At 35.0% G+C, this 23,718-nt stretch overlaps 1 protein-coding gene across 2 annotated transcripts in view; it reads left to right on the top strand.

Moving 5' to 3' along the window:
• EDIL3 (EGF like repeats and discoidin domains 3) overlaps positions 1-23,718 on the top strand; it is a 392,288-nt gene that overhangs the window by 212,993 nt on the left and 155,577 nt on the right. For both annotated transcript variants that reach the window (XM_031447711.2, XM_010982003.3), the window contains one exon: positions 12,287-12,400. In XM_031447711.2, the coding sequence (XP_031303571.1) occupies positions 12,287-12,400 (114 nt within the window). The remainder of the gene's footprint in view (positions 1-12,286; positions 12,401-23,718) is intronic.

Raw genomic sequence — 23,718 nt, 5'->3', positions numbered from 1 at the left:
TCACATATTATAGTTTTCATCTCTATAAATTCAGTATAATCTCTTTATATTTTCCTTGTCTGCACTTAACATTTTCAATATATGGAATATAGTTATAATAACTATTTTAGTATTGTATGCTAAATCTAAAATCTGGCTTGTTTCCTGCTTTTTTACATGTCTATTAATCTTGACTGGATTACGGACATGAATTTTACCTTGTTGAGTATTAAATACTCTGTAGTCCTATATATCTTCCTAAGCTTAGTTCTCTTACACAGTTAAATTACTTGTAAATGGTTTGATTCTTCTGGGGCTTACTGCTAAGATTTGTTAGATGGAACCAATGAGGTGTTTAGTCTACAACCGGAACAGTTGTAGAACTTATCTGGCTTATTACTAGCCTTTCTTTCCTAATGTCCAGTGCCTTGAAAACTGTTGCCTCGTATGTTTGATCTCTTTTATTGTTTTGGTTGATTCTGGCAGGAAGGCAAATCTGGTCCCTGTATGACATACTGACCAGAAGGAGAAGTTCTCTTGGATCCTGTGATGTCACTTTTAGTGAAGAACATAATGTCAGTTTGCCATCCTTAACAATAAATATGGGAAAAAATAAAATATGAAAAGTAGTGAGTTGTAGGCAGCAGTTTTTGGCACTGAGGAGTGAGTTGGTTGCTGAAGCAGATTCTTCTGTGGTAGCCTTGAGTGTGGCAGATATTTTGTTGCCTCTAGCTCTGCCAGGCATCCAGGGATCCAGGAAACCTCCTCGAATTGTGTCGCAGGATTCTGGGATTGAGGGCAGTGTAGCCATGCAGCTCTTTCACTTTGATGAGAACGGAAATGCCTAAGAGTGTTAACAGGAGGATTCTCTGCGTTCGCCAGCCATAATGTGCGTCTGTCACCTATAGATTTCAACGATCTCTCAGGCGAGATGTATGGAGAGTCAATGAGCTGCTTTAAAAAAAATAGTAAATGTCACCATTTTAGAAAGCAGTGTACTGAGAGTATCTGTTGAATTATCCCATTCAGTGGATCAGAGTTTCCATGGGCTTTGCAATTATGGGAATAAATACTATCTTCCATGTCCCTCCAAGGAAAGGCTGCTCTTCTGTAGAATATCGATGAAAATCCTACCCACTTATTTACTCTGATGATAACCCCAAAAGTAGACGTACATGAGTACAGAAAGTCTCATTAAAAATTTACCTGCATTTTCCTCCTGCAGCATAATCAAGAAACAGTCTACAGAATAATATAAATATGGATTAAGCTGTATTATAAGAATGTGGATAATTCTTTTTACATTCCTTAAAGTTTACAACACATTTTTTCTCGCAAGTTACTTCATTTAATTCTTACAGTAGCTTTAAAAATATAATAGAATTAACCATTTTAGACATCATTTTTAATTATGCCTATGATATAAAATTTCAAAAAATATTGAAATGTAAAAGCAGGACATATTCTTATTGTATTACCAGAATATCTACTTATCTGTAAGAGTTTGATTTATAGAGTAATTTTTAAGAAATTATTCCAGAGTTATGTAAAATTATTTTTCCATATATACAGTTTGTATGTGTTTATCAGTGCCTATTATTCTATTGCAGCATGGCCTATATACTTTCAGTGGTTCATCATTTTTAATTACTGTCTATTTTTTTTTAACGTCATGGTCATTGAAGAGAAAAATAATTCAACCTAGTGAGTTAAAAGTAAAAGCCTCTCTTGGTAAAATTATACTTTAAAAAGACCTATTGGTGTTAAATCTTTCTACTTACAATTTGTATATGAAGTGAAGTAAGTGCTTAACTGACAGTTTCATCCATATTATATCTTCAAAAAGACTATGAATTAAATTGCTGACAGGATTGCAGATTGATACAAGCACTGCACATCCAGTTGGGCATTATCTACTACAATATGTAAATGACTCAGCCATTTCATTTCAGGGTAAACCCAGAGAAAATTCAATATGCTTATGTACAAGCATGCTCGTGGATGCTTTTATTTTCAGCAATAACACAACTGCCATTAACAAGAAAAAGGGAAATGCATCGTGGGCTATTTTATAGTGAAGTATTATAAAGCAGTGAAAATGAACTCACTGCAGCCATCTGTGAAAACATTGTGAGTGAAGCCACAAACAAAAGAACACATACTGAATGGTTTCTTTTTTTACTCCCTACTATTAAAGTTCAAATACAGGCAAGAACAGAAGATGCAGTTTAGGAATGCATATTCAAGTAATGAAACTCTAAACCACATAAAACATGAGCATGTGACTGGCATAGTAAGCAGGAGCTCAGTTACCTTTGTGAGGGTGGAAGGGAAGTTGTAAATGGAAAGGGCACAGGGAGGTTCTTGGAGTTTCGGCACTGTTCTTGTGCTTGGACTCCGGTGGTTGTTACACAGGTCGTCTCTTAATAATTCATCTAACTCGATGGTTGTGTGTACTTTTCTGTATGATATCTTGCAAATAAAGATTTAAAAATACTGTGGATTGTCACCTTTGAAAAATGAAAATTTCTACTGTACAGCTATAAAATATATCCATGTTCTTTGTAAAGAAAGAAACAGAAATAAATGGGTTCTCTCCATCAGAATGTAAAGTGAAAAATCATGTATAAAAGAATGTAGGGACCAAAGAAATACATTTCTAAATAGACAAGCAATTGTGGACTTTAGGAACAAATTTAGAACAGATGCCCATGAAGCCCAAACCACTTAAGAGTTTGAGAAAAATTGCTAAAAGGAATAGAGGAATTGGAGGAAAAAAAAGTATTCCAAGCTAAGACTTTAGGAGTGGGGTCTTTGGCCTAGAGCAGCAATACTAATATTACTCGGACATTATAAACGTTTTGAGATTGAGGACCGTGTATTACCCTTGTCTGTCTTCCTCAGCACGCAAACTGGTACCTCGAAGGCAAGTATGAAGGGAAGCTGAGGAGGGAGTGTTCCTGTTTTCCAGTGGTGCTAGAGGTAACTGGTGAATAGTACAGATTTTTGAGACAGATCATCTGGGTTTTAATCTCAGTTTTACCACCCCTGTGGCCCTGAGCAAGTTATTTACATTTTCAATGTCTCAGTTCTGTCATCTGTAAAACAGTTATGCTAATAGTATGTAGCTCAGAGGGTGTGATGTTATATACGAAATTCTTAGAACAGTGTTTGGCACATAGTCCAAGTGGGTGGATGTGCTAATTGATGTCAATCAGTTGTCATCCTGGAGAGCTGTTTGTCCATACTTAATACAAGTTACTGGGTTATTTTTAAGAAATTAATTCTAGAGTTAAATGAAATTATTTCTCTGTATGTGCAAAATATAAGTGTGTATCAGTGCCTGTTTTTCTAATTGAACTATAGTTGCTTTACAGTGCGTTACTTTCTGTACAGCACAGTGATTCAGTTATACATACATATATATATATTCTTTCTCATATTCCTTTTCCAAGTTATTACAAGATACTGAAGTTAGTTTTCTGTGCGATAACAGTGGGACCTTGTTGTTTATCTACTTTATATATGGTAGTTAGTAACTGCGAATTCCAAACTCCTAATTTATCCCTCCCCCTTCCCCCTTTCGTAACCATAAGTTTGTTTTCTATGTCTGTGAGTCTGTTTCTGTTTTGTAAATAAGTTGACTTGTATTATTTTTTCTTAGATTCCACGTGTAAGTGATATCATATGATATTTGTCTTTTTCTGTCTGACATACTTCACTTATTGTGACAATCTCTAGGTCCAACCACGCCGCTGAAAATCAGTGCCTGTTATTTAAATGTGGCATTGCTTACATGCTTCTAGTGGTTCATCACTTTTAGTATAAGTTGCGGGGTTTTTTTAAGTCACTGTCATTGAAGAGAAAAATATTTCAGCCTCATGAATTAGAAGTTTTAATTCATTCCCTTAAAAGTCTCTCTCAATAAAAAAAATATATCTTAAAGTGATATATTGTTGTTAAGCCCTTCTGCTTATGACATGTATACGAAGCGAAATAAATGGTTACCTGCAAGTTTCATGCATAGTATATCCTCAAAAATATTGAATTAAATTGCTGAGAGGAGTGCTGATTTCCCCATAATTTCTTTATGTCTCTTTGTAATTCTTCTCAAAATCTTAAGTCGTTTGGGCTTAATGGGCATCTGTTCTAATTTTATTCCTGGAATCTACAGCTGCTTGTCTATTAAGAAATGGATTTCTTTAGCTCTTGCATAGCCAAAGTATACATGCAAGCGTAACTGTATAAATAATACATTGAAGCTTACATAGAGATAAACTTGAAAGATTATGAACTGCTTTGCTGAATTCAAGCAACGAATTTTAGTTTGAGCAAAAGCCTGCGGAAGACTCATTTGTCAATAATGATTTTCTACTGTAGGTAGTTTTCCTTGGGGGTCTGCTGAATATAGAAAATGGAAAGCATGACCATATGCTGAAAATTAAAGTGCTTATATAATAAGAAAGAAAATACGGCGAAATCATATTCTAGTTGACAATTCAAGGAAAATTCCCACATAAAATACAGGATGCTCAGGTAAATTTGAATTGCAGATAAACTATTTGTTGATAAAATATGAGTGAACTATTGCATGGGCATTTTGTATTTTTATCTGTTAAATCTGGCAACCCACATATTAGGAAGTCTGTATGCATTTCAAACCAAGCTAAATGTTTAGATACACACTAGGGTGATCATGTTACATGGTCTGAGTGATATGGACTCAACATAAATTTCCCTTCTGACTTCTGAATTATTTTTCCACAGTGTTACTTACCAGTGATGAAATTCTAGAGTGAATGAGCTCTTTAAAACACAGATCTCTTCAATTCCATTCCACACTTCTTGAATTCTCTATTAACTCCCTGATATCTAAGGACTGAACTTCAAACTCCTTGATTTGTAAAGCCGTAAAAATCTGGTCCCAGACTACCTAGTAACCACCATCCCTAATAGTTCCACACACATAGTCACATGCATATCCAGACAATAAAAGTGTTCAGTTCTCGCTGAAAACATTGTGTCCTTTTATGTTCCTTCTTATTTTAACACATCTAAAAATTGCCTGCATATCCTTTAAGCAGCAACCAAGTATTACCTTCTTTAAGTAGTCTTCCACATCTCCTTTGGGCAAAGCCATTGCCTCATCTATGATCACAGGACGTTTTGTCCATAATGGTGTATTTCACTATATTATAATTTTACTATAGTGTAATATTTTCATAGTTCACTATATTATAACTATTTCTCTGAGTAGAATTATGGAAGATGAATCTCTCAAAACAGGAACTCTATCTGTCCACTGATGTATTTAATTATATATTTTATTTAGAGCCTGATTGATAGAAGGTGCTCATCACAGTTTTAATGAATGAATGAGTGAGTGAGTGAACGGATGGGTGAACTCAACCATGTAGATCATAGCTTTGCTTCGCATGTGATTCCTGTCTCATTTAGCCAGTTATGGGTTTTTTTTTAACTCACTGTAGAAAAAATCCAAAATAATTGATCATTGGTATTGAGCACTAAAAATAGAGAGCTGCAAGCAAACTAATTTAGCATGCATGTGACAGAATAGAGTGATTAATTTTGGATAAAACATTATGAATATGCAAATATATATATAAATTATACATAGTAAAAATAAGAAATTGAAAAATACATGACTTTTACACTTGGAACCAAGAACAATGGGACAATGAGAAGTCACCCTCAGATAGGTAGAATAATGAGATGTATATTAATTTAGAGAAATAACTTTTCAGATTAATTACTTGTAACTTAACATAACTCAGAAGCATTTTCTCCAGGCAGCTAGACTCATCTAAAACTCAACGTTCTCTGTCTTGCTAGACTAATTAATGATATTTGAATTTTCTCTGAGAAACTGTGCATTCATTCTCCTGTTAGAGCGCTTGTCACTGTACACTGTAACTGATTATTTTCTGGTGAATCTACTGTACTATAAGAACCTTGAGAAAAGTAAGGGAACATGATATATTAATCTTTGCATTCTTAGCACCTCACAGAGAACTAAAGATGGTTGAATGGATGGATGAATAGATGGACTTCATACACAGAGGTTCTACACAGTGTTTGGCAACCCTGACTATCCTTAGAATCCCCAGGACTTCTGTATAAACAATATTACTGCCTCCATTCCACCCAAGTCCATTTAAATCAGAATCTCTGATGTGGAATCTTTGCATTGGTATATTTTAAAAGTTTGGGCTTTGAGAAGGACTGTTGTTCTAAATCCATTTTCCTCTGTAGAACCCCTTTAGAGGTATGCTGGTACACTTGCCCTAATCAAGGGACTCACTGTGCAGTACAGTTGATGACTCCTCAGTCCTGTCTTACCAATCAACACATACGTACTGCAGGATAAGTTACTCTGCTGCATGCCCCTAAGGTAATGTTCTTCGAGATGGTTTGCTCTTCAGTGAAAATTTTTACAGAGACATTGGTTCTTTTTGGCTTCTACTGTGTCTTTCTTGTAGCTTTTATTTATGAATTTTTCAAGGCCTCAGATATTTGAAGTGTAGCACTCTCTTGATTGCCCCTCCCCCAACGCTTCTTCTTTCTTCCCTGGTTTTGGCTTTACAAGTATCCTGGAAAAGCTATTTTATCGTATTGGCCAAATACCTGACTAAGGCAAATAAAACCTTTCTGAATTAATTTTATATGGAAACATCCTGGAGAATTGGGCTGTAGCTGGATACTAGTAGCAAATGTTTTGAATGAAAATTGAGATCTCAAAACGTATGTTAGGGTGCCAGGATCCAGATAAGCCTAGAGTATTATCTTTGTGAGTAAGCAGTGATGAATAAATACCTCTTGGATTTTTTTACACTATTATTGGTAAGTGAAGATTATCAATAAATTATTATAAAAGGTTTGTGTGTGATATGGTCTGATTGAAGAATGCTCATTTTAATTTGCCACTTTAAAATGAATTACTAGTGATACAGCAAAAGGCCAGATCAAAAGGAAGTGCAGTCACACAAGATTAACAATATACTGACTGGTTCCAGGGATGATTGAGAAATCCTGTAGATAATTCTGATTATGACTGAATTTATGATGAAATTCAGTATCTGAGTAGGGGGACAGAATTCCTAGAAATTCAGTGTAATTTATTCAGCCTTGAAAGAGAAATTGAAAAACCACAGACTTTAGATAAGAAAAAATAATAAAAAGTCAAATTTTAAAAGGCAATCACTCACCAGAGGCCTGGAGAATATTTAATAGCTAATGGGGAGCCCAGGGAAGACCTGTTGTTAAGGATCAAAAATAGCAGGCTCTTGAAAATAAGCTCTTGCCAGCTAATTAACAGTCAATAACAATATTGCAGGAGGAAAGACTGCTCAAGGGAAGGGAATAAGGAAGTCGAATTTATCTTTGCAAAGGAAAATAGGCTTAATTATGGTGTCCTTTTAATATATCAAAATGAGGGTGCTCAGCCTGAGAGTCAGTTGTTCTTTCTTGAAGCTCATGGGTCCTGGATGTACTTGGGGATGGAAAGAGATAGTTTCGTGATTAAGTTGCTTTTTCTCCAGTCAAGAGGAGGTCACATGGATTTCCATCCCCAAGAAAGAACGGATATCCTCGTCTAAATGGTGGGCAGTATTCGAAATATCCTAAATCAAGTTGGCAAAAGTAAATCTAGTGGAGCTACTGGGGTCAGATGGCATCGACACAGGAGTCTGGAGAATCTTGAGGGTAAATTGGGACACTGATGGCCCAAGAGTACAGCCTGCAATCATTCCTATTCTGCACTTGCAAAGGTGAGCCAGCTTTCAAGCCAAGCAATTAATTAGTTATTTAGTTAATCAATTAATTTTGAAAGTTTGGACAGGATGCCTTAGCAAATCAGACTCCAAAAATCTCCATTTCATCTCTGGCCAGCTGGTGGAATCTATCATGAAGAAAGGAATTACTGAATATTTAAGTATAATTATCTGAAAAGAAGCAGCATGATTTCTGTGGCAAGAAATTATGCCCAGAGAAGCCATGGTTTTTTTAAAAGCACAAAGAAATGAACTAGCAAATATAATTTTGATTTTTCAAAAACTCTCTGACAGCCTACCACCCAGAGTCAATTTCATGAACTTTGGGCCTATAATTTGCATGATGATGGATCAAAAAACACCTAGAAAAAAAGACGAGAATGCAGCTGTGTGGAAGTTCATGCGTACTCAAAGTGACCTTAATGAATCTGTGTTTTTCAATTACTGGAGGAGACTTCCCATAGGGACATCTCCAGAGTATGTCTGGGTTGGCATTATTTATGTTAGCAAAAAGCCAAGCCAAAGGGAAAAGACTACCAACACACCTTTACAAATCTGCATAAGGTGGGCTAAGGGCGACAGAAAGAGAATGAGTTATACATATAATATGAATAAACCTGTGTAAGTAGTTACAACAAATCTAAGGGTCTGGAAATCCTTGCAGAGTACTTCTTTGTTTCAAAGATATGCACGCTGTTGTGACCAACTATCTCTTCTCTCTTCTCTACCTCTCCTTCCTTCCTTTACCTTGCTTTTTAATTCCTTCACACACACACACACACACACACACACACACACACACACAAAGTGCATTGTGAGTTTATATCTGGAAATCCATGTTCAGCTCTAGTCACTACCTCAGTCAGCTTGAGGTTGGGCAGCAAGGTTTTATGTTCTCAGTGAGGAATCAGGACTCTGCTAGGTGTCTTGATAATAGAATCCAATTTTGAATGAGGCTATTTTTTTTTTTACAAGAGTTCTCAGAAAGAAGTTATAGAAGTAAAAACCTCAAAAATCATAGCTATTATTATTAGAAATGAGCTATAAAAGTGGCCAAATATGGAAATTCCTATTTTATATGAGGATTCCTATGCCAAATTTTTCTTAGTTATAAAACAATTTAGTGTATTTCAGTATATTTGGAATAGATCAGGACTTTTTTCTGGAAATAATAATGTCTTGATCTATGACAAAGAGAAATGTACATGCAAAGGAGTTTAACCTTCATTTCATTACATTTTATTCTGTGAACATTTGTACCTACTCTTTAATTAAACATGATTTATTCAGATTGAGATCTGTTTTCATTTAGATTGCTTGCAGTGTTAATCACAGTGCAAATAACCTTCATTGCTGAAAGAACTCTTGCATTATACTAATATATAAACGTTTCAATGTAATTCTCATCTGTGGTGTGTGCCTACATGTTACTAGATGTGAATGGAATGTTTTACTTATTTTGCTACTGTGTTAAAGTCTGTAACTCATTTAATATAACATTTATATTTTTATGAATTTAGATAAACAGTTTTTTGAGTTAAATTTTTTTAATGCACAAACAAGAGGTCCATTTCTTATCACAGACTGAGTATGGATAGAAAGCATTTTCACTTCAGCAAATGCAATTCCAGTTTATTCCATCTCATGTTAACTTCTTGATAAAGGTGTAACTGTATTGTTAGAAACAAATGTTCTTAATTAAAACTTCTTTCATTGATGATTATAGATCTGACCTGATGAACAAATAGAAGTTCAAAGGTTCAAAGGTTGATGTGGCTTAATTAAATTCACAGGTGCTACTTATTGTGTAAAGACTTGGAAGAAATAAGGAAGAAAAGAACAACAGTGCCTGAATATTCTTAATAGTATATATTAAAAACTCTTGATTGTTCTACCCACTGTGAAAACTTCCTTCTATTAACATTTCAAAGAAGCAAGAGCTAGGTTTTATTTTACCGGTGATATAGTTCAGTATTAAATTTAGAAATGTTTTGAGTACCTGAGAATTAATATGTATAGGTACCTATTAGCATCAAATCCTGGGTGGGTCTCTGTCCTGGCTGGCTTCATTTATTTCTTAAATCCATCCCACGTATGGCTTCACAAGGGCCTTCTAGAGTACGGGGATACAGAGGGTGCCATCCCAGCCAGCTCCAAGTCTTCAGTGCCAAAAAGTAAAGGCCAGCTTCTTTATCTGACCCTAAGGGTTCATGGTAATCTGGTCCCCGTCTACATCCTCAGACTTGTTCCCAGCACTCCCCTTCCCACTCTCTGCTCCAGACTGTGCTATTCATGAACTGGACACATTGTCATACCATGAACATTTGTCTGCAAAGGTGTGACTCATCCTGGATCCCTGCTTGAACATATACCACCATCCTCATCCTGTTTTTATTAACCCTAATTAAAACTTTCCTTCAAGTCCAAGATAAATTCTATTTCCCTTATGTGGTCGTTTCCAGACATTAATATTCAGTTTCTTCCCTATAAGTATTTAAAAGGTAGCTTTTTATGTCTAACTTTACAAAATAAGGCAATATATTCTTTAAGATAGGAAGATTAAGTAGGAAGATTTAACTTCTTATCAACCACTGATGTTATTCTCACCTAAAACAATTGCAGTAGATATAATACAGGGAAAGGCATGTTAGTCATATTCCAAAGTAGCCAGCTATTGCCACTGCCTCGCACTGAGCTGGCAAGAAAATGCGTAACACAGTGATTTTTGTTACCACTTTCAAAATTTGATGGAAATATTTTGCATGTTGGTCCAATATAAATAAAGACTAAGTGAAATTTTGTAAAGACTAAAAAAGAACTAAATATTTCATCAGATTAGAAAAATAAATAAATTACATATTCTTCCTTTCCCTTCCCTTCCTTCCTTCCTGGAGAGTTTTAATGTCAAATATTTGGGAGTATATTATATTTTGTAGTACATAGTAGTATATTTTGTAGTACATAGCTATTTTTAAAAATTATCAGATTCTGATTTTATCCTATTATTTGATGTTATAAAGTGCAAATTATTTAGATTCTTTCTAACCACACTCATGAATTGTCTTCACTCTAAATCTGTAGCAATTCACCAGAAACTAAAAAGGATGGCTTTCAGAGAAAGTGATCACCTGCCTAAGGAAGTTTAGAACAAGCTTTGCCGTAAACTTAGAATGAGGGTAGCCATACTGCTTCCAAGAGAAGATGTTGTTGAGAAGAAAGAAGTTAAAGGAAAGGGCAAAATAGGGGGTTTCTAGTATTTTGTCCTTATTTGGTACTGAGGGAGCAGTTTAATAATCATGTTGTTTTAAGCACTGTGAAAAACCAGGACTTCGGAATACCTTTTGATACGTTGTAGTGTATCAGAAGGCACATTACACATTTGAAATAATTTTTTTTCAGATTGTAGCACGATTTTGTTAGAAATTTCATCAAGGAACATTTATTGGGCACTAGTGGTCTTCCAGATAGATTTGTTGGGGTACAGAGAACAGTGCAGGACAGGTGCTGCATTTGTAAAGCTCACAGACTGACTCGGTGAAAAGGTGCAAGACACATGAACAGAAAGCCCGTAAGTAACACCATCTGAGTGTGTAAGCAGGAGTTGTAGTAATAAGAGCAGAGCGGGAGTTCAGCTGAAGTAGACGACAGGAAGAGACAGCACGGGGGAGCAGTGTGTGCCCTCTGACTACAGGCCTACCTCCCACAGACCCTAGCGTGTGCTGTGCTTACAGGGAACGGTGTGTAAATATCAGTGACTGATATCTGCCTGAATTAGTCACTATTTCTTTTTTTGTTCAAAATCCCATTTGTTGTCTCTGTTGTCCAAAATTAGCATGGAAATTAGTATAACCTGCTAAATGCTTTATGTTTCATGTGATTTTGCATCAGGTATAATAATATAGCAAAGGTAAGTCCCTTTAGTCACCCTAACTTTAGAAACCCTTGAGTGAGATTAGGAAGTGATCATCATTTGCATTTATTATACTTCGCATGTAACGAGCTTTAGCTATTAACTTTAATTTGCTTCTCATCACGTTCATCAAGGGTGAACTATTTAGAAACTAAAACATCTCTGTCAGTTAGAATTTTAATGAATTAAGATGAAAGGAGACAGTGTTAATTGGCAGTGGTTGCTGTAGGGGAGGTTTCTAGATCGTATAAGTGAGACCAATTCATTTCTCTATCAGGGTTAATTTGTTTGATTTAATTCTAAGGATACACTGCATATTTCCCCAAACTATTCATATTTACTTTCTGGATTGGAGAGTGGTTTAGTTTTGTTGGTCTTTTATTTGGATTCTCAATTCCACTTCAACTTGATTTAATTTGATTGTTAATAAATTGTCAGTTGTAAGCACTGTTTGCATTATTGACTAGACGCACACACACACACACACACACACACAAAACCTAATAGCATTATTTTGACTTGGTTTTATTTGGAATGCCTAAAACCTTCCAATAACTAATCATTTTTTTCCACCAATAATTCTCTTCCTCTGTTCTATGTTCTGCAGATATAAATGAATGTGAAGCTGAGCCTTGCAAAAATGGTGGAATATGCACAGACCTTGTTGCTAACTATTCCTGTGAGTGCCCAGGGGAGTTTATGGGAAGAAATTGTCAATACAGTAAGTATTCATATATACCTGAATATATATATGTATATATCTTTATTTGCATAACCTCCATCTATTATGGAATCTGGGTCAAAGTCAATGTAATTTGCTTCCAGAGTTCATAATGTATTGAAATGGTACATGTCATACTTGTTGTTAATGCTATCCAGGTACATATACTCTCCAGGATGGGTGTCACTTAGAGCATGATAGGCATAGGAGTGGTCACCTGATAGTCTCACAGGAGGCCAGCAGTTCCTCAGAGAACCAAGTGCATCTCTCCCATGAGCTCCATTTACACTTTTGAGTATGTGTATGACCTAAATTTCCCCCAGAGTGGATACTCTGGTTCAAACAATAAATTCAGGGCATTCTAACCAGATAGCCTTCATCACAGATAAAAAGTAGAGATTAACGAAGATTCACGTTGAACTGGCCTATACATTGGTAAGAATTTTACGTGCTATTTATTTGTCTTCTTGGAAGCCTAAAACAGTAGGGTCTTGAGACAGTGGGTCAGGTTATAGGACAGTAATTTCCCTGAAGTGTTTACAAATAAGCACAAAGCATCCCTCAAACTAGGGAAAGGTAGTAACAGGATTACAGTCAGTGGGAGGAGACCAGAACTAGGTACAAATGCATGCTAATGAGAACAGTAATTATTAATTGTTGGGCACTTACACAAACTTCATAGAGCTACTGCTTTGATGTATATACTATTACAGCATCGTAACATTATGCAGATTCAGAAGGCAGATGGGGATGAGAATTCAGGTGCAAGAGCTGAGACACACAGGCTGTGTGCTTTACCCACGCCCTCGTGGTTAGTGACAGAAGCAGGACTGGGAGGAATCTATAATCAGGTCTTTTGAGTCCCAGTTCAACATATTTTTCCATATAGAGTTGAACAAGATAAACGTGAAAGCGCCCTCTATCTCTTCTCTCCCTTACACACACATACACACACACGTACACGTACACATTCACAATCCACCCCCTTCTGCTTTAGCCAGAGTAGCAATTTTATTTCTCACCTTCTCTCTCTTTCTTCCCCCTTACCATTGTTACTTCATAAAATAAAACGAAAAATTAGTGAAGAATTTATTTGGGTTTTATATATAAACAAAATGATCATCTTGGGATTCTTACCACCCTAGTCCTGAAAAACCTTATTAAGATAATGAAATTTTGACTATCAAAGAAATACCTCAGATTGGGGGGTAATTTTTCTAGGCTTTAAAGTAATTGGAGAAGGCAATTGAGCATGAGTTAATAAAGGAAGCTTCAGGCAAGGATGAATGGAAGGAAAGGACCGTCTAAGTAAGCAGGTTGATCATACAACCAAATAGACCAATAGCTACCCAGTTATCTAACCTAGCAAACTTCCTATAAAGCATTTAACTGACCACTCCCCAAGTTAACTTAAATTCAGATTCAGCTGGTCCTGGGCCCACCCAGGCCCAGCTCTTGTGTCCTTTTCCCTTTGGTTCACGGGACTTGAAGATGGCTGCCTAGTCAGCCCTTGCCCCTTGTCCTGACCGAGGAGCACTTAGACATTCAGTTGGTTGCCTACCCGATAAGAATTAATAGAGACCTGGACGTGAGCTAGAATTTGAAATTGATGAAGCCTTTTCATCCCAGCATCAGAAATTTTATGGAGGTCACCACCTCTAAATATGCCCCTGGAAAGAAAGAAACCTAACTGATTAGAATGGACATATTGAAAAAGACTTTGGACTTAATTGTCACCAGTTTGTGTCTAGTGTCTTCCAATCAGTTTTTGCTGTTGTGTTTAATTAAAATTCTTTGTTTTTCTTTGTAGTATATTTATGTTTGAACTCAGACTTCTCTCTGAACATGAATGTGGTAGTGAGGTACCTCCCTTAACTTATCACATGCTCTGACGTTCTACCCTTTCCTCTGTTCATCTCTGTGCCCAGACAGAGATCAAAGAGAGTCACCTAACATACAGTTTAAAATACGTTCCTAATGGGGTATTTGTTTTTATTGTTTTGATTTATAAGATTGTGTAATGAATTCAGAATCCTGATTCTTCCCATTGTCTAGGTTTCTAAGGATATGGTTTTGCTTTTCCTGTGGTTTTTTAGAATGTTTAGGAAATCTAGAGCAAGAAAGTGCATCTTGCCACAGTGATGATTTAGTACCATCCACTAAGAACTTAGATCCTTCACTTACTGCAGGGCATGCAGAAGCACCTGCAGGTTACAGGTGCCAGCTCGAAGCTGACTGAGTTTAGGATCTTGGGAGTTGACATTACATAGATTATAGCCAATTTGCCCACTTCCGCTCTGAAGTAAGATTGATAAACTGTCTTCGGGCTTTGTATCATGTCCCATAGGGGTACCACTAGGTCAGCTTTCACCTGCACTAATGGCAGGGAAGCCATTTGCTTTAGTAGATATCTCATGACAGGGAGAAGGGAGAGTGATGGAGACTCACTGCTGGGTGGGTCAGAGGACACTCGTACCAAAATGATGTCATCTTGGTGTTCAAATCCAAGCTGCCTTTAGTCTCATTTGGGGCTCCTGCACTCATATTTCTTTACTTACTCCAATTCTCTCTTATTTGTACTGATGGGTTAATTAAGTTCTGGTATATTTTAAAATGAAATTCTCAGTGCCCCCCAAAATAACAAATAATAGAAGATGTTGCAAAGGAATAGAATTAATTTTGTAAAATCTATGCAAAACAGTAAACTATAAACACAAATAATAAACTGGGGACATATTTACAATAAACGTGAAAGGCAGTATTTCTCATCCTTAATTTATTATATCTTTCAATTCAATGAAATTAAACATAACAACTATCATTTTCTTAGGCCCTGCTCCAGCCGCGCTGGCCTCCTAGCTGTCTCTGGCAAACACCTGGCACGTTCTTACCCTAGAGCCTTTCCTTTCCCTTCTCCCTTTTTCTGTAATATTCTCTGTTATGAACACTCCCATGCTTCCTTCACGTCATTACATAAAAGATATCTTCTCAATGAGGCTTTCCCCAGCCTCTCCACGTCCCTTCCTCAACGCTCTGAAACACACACTCGTCCCCTTCTCTGCTATACTTTTTTTGCTTAGCATTTAATCACTCTGTCACATTTTTACTTTAATATATTGTCTATGATTGTTTCTCCCATGGAGTATATTCCAGGACGGTGAGATTTTGCTGTTGTAATCACAGTTGCCAGAACAGGGCTGGCATACAGTAAGTGCTCAATAAATATTTGCTGAATGAATGAATGAAGCTAGCACTCTGAATTCCCTAAGTATAGGGATAATATCTGATTTCTCTTTGTTCTCAATTACCGTCAAGTCATTTTTCACCTGACTTTTCATTTTTAAGCAGTATTCTAAAGCTGCTTTTGCCAAGATAGTAAATACAATCTGCTATATTATTTGGTACTCAATAAATGGTATTGCCAGTTGAATTGCTTTCCTTCAACTTGATAAAATCTTTTATAACTCTCTTTTGCAGTGGGGTTAAGAGAGGTAAATAGGGACATATTTCTCATTTTAGGTCATTTCTACATGCAGACATCTATATGATATATATGTACATACACACCATATCTTCATTATCCATTTATCTGTTGATGAACCACTAGGTTACTTCCATGTCTTGGCTATTGTAAATAGTGCTGCTATGAACATTGGTTGCATGTATCTTTTCGAATTAGAGTTTTTGTCTTTTCCAGCCCAGGAGTGGGATTGCTGGATCATATGGTAACTCTTATTTTTAGTTTTTTAAGGACCCTACATATTGTTCTCCATAGTAGCCAATTTACATTCCCATCAACAGTGTAGGAGGGTTCCCTTTACTCCACACCCTCTCCAGCATTTATTATTTGTAGACTTCTTAATATTGGCCATTCTTACTGGTGTGAGGTGATACCTCATTGTAGTTTTGATTTGCATTTCTGTAATATTTAGTGATGTTGAGCATTTTTTCATGTGCTTTTTGGCCATCTGAAATATTTTTAATATTAATGATATACTACATTTATAAAACCTAAGTATGCTTCTTCATTTTCACTTAAAGGCAAGATGTTTATGTTGAGATGCTACTTTAATATTATTTTAAAAGTTATCTGAATTCTTTATTATAATGTATGTTTTTAATTAATATAGCTATTAAATACCTTTATGAGGAATAAGTTTCTATCTAACCCTATCTATTATGATATACCTAATTATGTGATCATAATTATTATGCATATCAATCACTTATTAAATATTTTTAATATGTTTTTACATAACAATTACATAACAATGTAATTATTTCAAATGTTAACAACACATGTTTTAATACTTGGCAAAGACTCTGCCTGTTATTTTCACATTATTTCCTAATGTTTATAGGTGGGTTAAGGCAATCATACATCTGATTTAAATCATTTCAGTTTAAATTTCCAGATACTGTTCATTTAAGTTATGATTGACTTTGCCAGATCTCAGTTACTTTTAGTTTTATTTTTCATTTGTTTATTACAGGAGATTTGATTGTTTGATTAGTTGTTTATTTTATTTAAAGTTACTTTTGATTAATAGATAAAAATTATTTAGATGTTTCCATAGTATTTATTATAGTATTACAGGTATTCTTCTAATTAAACTTCTAATTTATGTTCCCTTGTTGCTTCTTAAATGATACATGCTCAAGTGTTCAGATAGCCATTTTCATAGACAGTTTGAAGGGACAATGATGATGAACTGGAATGAGGAATCTGTTCTCATAAGAACAGGTTTATGCTTTGCCATGTAGGTTTAACAGAACATGATATTTAAATTAAAGTGAGTACAATAGAAATTGATAGCACTTTAGTTTACTAATCTAAAAATAAGTAGAATTGTTTCCATTTATTGGGCCACGTGGCCCACAATAGCCATATACATTTCCCTCCTGGGTGTTTAAATGTGACATGATTAAATTTCAGAAATGGCACTCAAATTCATTTCCATCACTAATACTATTTCTGGAAATTAAGATAGTCACCAAGGGAGCTCTTATAATACAACATCCCTGAACTATTATGCCAGAAAATATCGAGACGGGGCTGATTTCAGAGAGTTTTATTAAAAACGAAAGCTAAAATCTTCAACTGAAGATAAAGTGATGTTTCTAAATGCCAAAATTATCCAGTTTTTTAAATTTATAAAATAATCTAGGTAATTCTATAGCACTTTAAGAATTCCATCTATAAAGTCCTAAGGACAAAAGGTGATAGATAATACATGTGAATATGGTTTAAAAACTATAAATGAATATTTCTGTATATTCAGTTTTTTTGAGCAGCTGTACCTCTTTGAACCTTCATTACAAATGAGGTAGTATTTACAAATACACAATCATCTACAATGTATACTATATAAATGCACATATGTATTCTTTTGATATCAGGGTGTGCTGCCAAGTCCATCTGTACATACGTAGGCTTATGCAGTGAAAATTGTTAAAGTATTTTATGGATAAATACATGATGTGATAATGTGTTTTTATATGCTCAACACTTCATTATTGCTTTTGTAAAGACAAATTTGTAAAGAAACACAGTCAACTTACCTAAATATTTTGTCACCAATTTTCATATGATAGTGTTGAGTTTAATTTAGGCTTTTAGTATGAGCCCAGCTCTGTCCTAAGGACTTTAAATATTAATTTATTTGACCCTTTAACACTCTTTATCATAGATTCTGTTTATCATTGGCTCCATTTTACAGAGAAAACTGAGCTACTGTGTGATTACATAATTTGATTAGATTCACAAGGCTGGTAACCTGCAGATCCTGGCCTTAACCCCAGGCATTGCAATGAGTGCCTGCTCTCCGAAGCATGACACCCTGCCCCTTGGAGAACACTGTAGATTACAGTGTACACTTAAAGAATGTTTGCACCTGAGGAGTGCTCTTGGCGAGGGGTGGCAGAGTTAAGAGGAAAGGGCACTGGCTTTGCATTCAAATAGAAATGGAGTTTAAACTCTGGCTTTTTTCATTTGTAACAATAGGTCTGAACAACATTAGTTGCCCTTTCTGAGCCTCAGATTCCTCATCTGTAAATGGAATGAATAATACCTTTTGGTTTATATTGATGGGCAGATTAAAATTAATAGCGTATCTCAAATACCTAATAAATTACATAGGTCAGTAAATGTAAATAAACAATTGCATAAATAATTAAGTAGACAGAAGGATCCTTGAGTTATTTGAAAAGCTGATGCCAGTATGTTCCACTTTTCCTTTTGTTACAATTTTGTGAAATTTAAAATTTTTAAACAACTGCCTATCCTTAGTAACTGTGTGTATTGAGAACAAAATGTATAGAAATTAGCTTTAATGCCTTGCATAATACCATGATTTACAAGTACATATTTAGGAAATCCAGTGGCATTAACATAATTTTAATAAACAAATATTATTAATCCAACCAAAACCATTATATGAGATAGGAGTTGCTTAAATTTTTTTAAAAACATGGCATTATTTATTGTTTTGGGGAGTTTAAGGACTTCTGAACCACAAACACCTAAGTTCATTTCTTTACGTTTTTATGTTTATAATAATTGTCAGCTGTCACTGTTAATTTGATTAAGTACTTCAGTGAATTGTGAACAGAGACTAACTGTGGAACAAATATTCCAGTATTTTCTTATACTATGTAGATAGTCAAAGATTATAGTTTTATCCTATATAACTGTAAATTCCTACTCTGATTTATCCAGGTATGACATGGATCCAAAAGCCAAATATAAAGAGATTCTGATTAAAATAAAGAATGTTAAAAAATCAGAGGTGTTTATAAGGAAGTAAAAATAAGAATTAATATACACATGAATTTAATAAGGAAATTGCATAAGTCCAGTGTTATAACATAGTGAATATATTCCATTATGTTGTCAAATAAACTTAGCCACAAATATTTATCGAGTTTTTCAATGCATAACTATGTACAAATTTTTCAGAACATAAATGAGTTCATTTACCAAATTGCATCAAACAGTAGCTATCCTCTGGAGCTGGGACAATAATGGTAGTTAAATTCAGTTCCTTCTCTTACGGAGTTTACAGATCAGTGGGAGAGAAAAACAAGAATTACATAATGTCTAAGTTTAAAACATGATGAGTGCCATGAATGAGGACACCTGTTTTGTTTTGGGGAGTTTAAGGACATGGCATTTGAACTGAGGCTAGAAGAATATGTAGTTAGTACTAAACAGATAAAGGGCTGTGGAAATGAGAATTTTACAAGAAGGATGATATTCTCAAGAATAAACAGACCCCTTGTCCTTAGAATCTTAGTATTAAGTGTATGAATTCCAATTGCTTTGTAATCATCATGTGACGAGATTTGTAGGATGATCAACTTACATTTTAGGTTTTGACAATATGGGATCAAGATCAATTGATGACAAGAATATTTATATATTAAAAACCCATCTCATAAATTGTGCTTTTGTGCATCCACAAGGGATTTTTAAAACACCAAAATAGAATTTAACTTTTGCAATGTAGCAAGAAATCAAAGAAAAGCAGAGAAAAATTATCATTAATGCTAATTCTAGTTTTATTCCAGATTTAAAATATCTGCTCTGTTTTAGAAATTTGAAATGGTATGCTTTAGCAATATTTGTCTTTGAAAGCATTGCCTAATATCAGCGTAAGATTACTTTCCTTGAATAGATAGAATAGGAATTAATCCAGAATGCCAATAGGATGTGAGAAGGACAGCTTACCTCAGGCTGTCACCTTTTGTGAACATAAAAATAATAAAAATAAGGAAATCGTCTATGAGTTGATGAAAGGTTTATATTCAGGATTAATTGTATAATGTTAAATCCAAGATATATAATATTTTAAATCTACCAGTAAATATATAGAGAAATAAGTGGAAATAACCATAACTATAAATACTTGAGTGTAGATAATCATTTTAACTTAATTCCTGACGTTCTTTTTAAAGATACTACAATAAGTGAAAGAAAAAAGAAAAAAAAAAACAACCAGAATACTGTGCAAGTGTATCGGTAGCCCTCAAGGAAAGACATGATTCCAACATCACTGTAGGATGAAGTCTTTGCAACAATAAACACAAAAAATTGACTCAATGACAAACCTGAATTGAATTTTCTGTGTCTGACATGGAAGTTCCATCTTCAGTCAGTTCCCTCTGGGTATATTTTTCCAAATTTTGCCCAACAATTTAGTACAGACATATCACACTTTGAAAGTTCACTTGCTGTACCTTAAAGTGATGATCTAATAAAGGAATGACAGAAAAAAATATCTGCAGAATGCTCAGATAGACCCCCTAGGACTTACTAAATACATCTAACAAATTCAATCAGATTCTCATTACCTGACAGTTTTGTATCTGACTGCAAATAATTACTGAAACATCTAGTAAGACCTTCTTGATTTTCAAATTATGTTAACATTCCCATTATGTGGTAACCTGCATATATCCAGGGATTAAAATTTAGTTTTTGCATTTATTCTCCAGGCTAAAACTCACTCTAATATTTCCTATCTCAAAAACAAAGAAAGATAAAACATGCAGAGATCAGGAGAGTTTGGAAACAGGGTAACCTGATTTTTCTTCATAACATTTAGAATTGTAGTATATGATTAAGAAATATTGTACTTTTCTCAGACTGTAAATATCAGTCTTCTCAATAATCACCCTATCCTCATTTTTGTTTAAAAAAAAAAAAAAGGGAAGAACCCAAGTAAAGTCTGTACATTCCAGAAAAACAAAAATCTCTCTATAAGAAAACTACTAGAAAAGAAGTTATCCTAGGACTTGAAAGTTAGAACATGATTAAAATGTAATTTGTAGGCTAGTCATTATACTGTACTTCTTTTACCATCGCATTTTGGAATGCTTAGGTGAAATTTGACTCTAAATATCAAAATGAGACTGAAGTGGTTATTTTGTAATGGGGAAATGACAGGCATAAACTACTGTAGTTTCTGCTTTTATCAGATTCACTGAACAGCAGAGATAAATGCTTTTCTCAAATAGGAAAAAGAACAGAATATAGATGGTTTCTGATCTTTTACCAAACATGCACAATTTTCTGGGGTTTCCTGAAATCACAGAGTTTCAAATAGTTGCAATAAAATTTTACTGGCAACCATGGAGCTGAGTTGGGCAGAAACCTAGTACCTGACAGGCCCCTAGCTGTGGTTTTCTACTCCATCAGCAGACTTGGAAGTGATGGCTTCCAGCAGCATGTAACACGAAGAGCCATGTACGTGTTTTGAGTTTGATCTTCAAAGCAATCTTCTTCAACTGAAGGAAAGGGGCACAACAGATTTCTTTCCCGTGGAGGTATATTGAGTTGTACGTATAGTTGGAAAGGTAGGACACGTCCTGAGAAGGTAGGACAGCTGGATATTAAAATGCAGATGATAACTCAGGGGAGCATTGGTAACACAGATTCAGATTCGGGAATCAGATGAGAATGGTGAAGTGATAAGATGGAATGTTAATACTGGTTTGAGATTTGCAAATATTAACTTCTATATGTAAAATAGATAAACAAGTTTCTTCTGTATAGCACAGGGAACTATATTCAATATCTTGTAGTAAACTGTAATGAAAAACTATATGAAAATGAATATATGTATGTATATGCATGACTGAAACATTGTGCTGTACACCAGAAATTGACACATTGTAAACTAACTATACTCAATTAAAAAAAAAAAAGAATAAAGGGTTTAAGATCAAGAGCACTGAAGATAGAATTTAAGACAGGTGAAGAAATCCTGTCTGCAAAGGGGCAAGTAACTAAAAAAAGTAATCAGAGAAATAGAGAATAAAGCCTTAGAGAGGGTAAGGAATAAATGTTTCCAAAACAGGAGCTCCTCAAGGAAATGGATAACTGAGAAAAGACTTTTAGTTTGAAGCCTCAAATCATTAATAGTCCTTAAATAATTGTGGTGGGCAGTGGAGAGAACGCCAGATTGCAGCTATTCCAGATCGAGCAGGTGCTGAGGAAGAAGTAATTGCCACAGACCACTCCTCCTAGGTTATAGTGCATTCCATTTGGAGCCCATCTGAAACCCCGAAGAGCCATTAAGGTGCCCAAGGTCCTAAAAATAAATTTCATAATAGTTACCTTAATAGCTTTATCTGGTCAATAATATACATTCTTTTTAGAGCTCTGAAGGGAATGGACATATAAAGTATCCAACTTAAAAATAAATTGAACTTGAGGAATATGGTTCTATAAAAAGAAGTGGAGTCCAAGCAAAGTCAGTAAATTCAGTACTAAAATTCAAGGAAAACAGGCGCAGGGACAGAAAATAAACTATTCTGACAAGAAAAATGGATAGAACTATAGTTATATAAGGGAACCCATAAATACTCAGGGCTGTTGTCTAACTACAAAGCACCACAGAATTGAACCTGCACCTCTCAGCTCCAAGAAATCCGAGCGTATTTGTGGTGGTTTGTTCAAAATAAAATTTGCTTTGTGTTTTTTTGGGACACGCCAGCAGACACAATTTTTTAAACATCCATAAAACGACTATTTGCTATATAAATGTTGCCTCATGTCCACTCAGCAGTAACTTAATAATGCCATTTCCTTTCCCATTAGAATTATTCCTGGAGTCTATCTTGTTAATAGTTTTCAGTTTAACAAAACATGAGCACTTTCCGACAGGGATTAATGGAAGGACAGTTCTCAGCCCTGCCTTTTTAAGTGCTTAATGCAAAGTTTTTGACCAAGGATACAGGGCCCTCAGGGATGGGTGGATAGAATTCACAGTGTCTGTGTTTTCTGATCGGAAAAGAAAAATCATGTTAATTTTTCCTAATGGTTCCCTGAAACTTAGAATTTCCTTTCATTGCCTTCATAGGCAACAATGAGTCATCCTATTAGCAGTACCAGTAACTTTGTCACTAATAGAAATCACAAATGTTTTCACAGCACATTATAAGCATTGTACACATCTGAAAATACCATTTACACTGTGCACTAGTAAGACGCAATAGTAGTCCTGGCACCACCTCTGTTAATGTGTTCATTGATAAGCACATATATTACTATATCACACATTTTTAAATATTTTGATAATGACTTTGTGCTCCTGTTCATTTCATTTTATGCACTAAAAAGCTTATTTTTAGAAGGGCTCTTCCAGGCTTCACCAGACTGATAAAAAGGGTCCATAATGTAGAAAAAGCTCAGAACCCTGAGTTAATAGCTTATTGGTTTCAAAAGATATTTTTTTCCTTCTGTATAGCATGGAGGAAGCTTTTGGAAATAAAAGATATTAATGATCCATTTTCATTGAATGTTCATTTCTGGC

Source organism: Camelus dromedarius, chromosome 3 (assembly GCF_036321535.1).
Source record: "Camelus dromedarius isolate mCamDro1 chromosome 3, mCamDro1.pat, whole genome shotgun sequence".
Taxonomy (NCBI): Eukaryota; Metazoa; Chordata; class Mammalia; order Artiodactyla; family Camelidae; genus Camelus; species Camelus dromedarius.
Note: the sequence above shows the minus strand (reverse complement) of the source record. Positions and strands in the feature narration are given on the sequence as shown.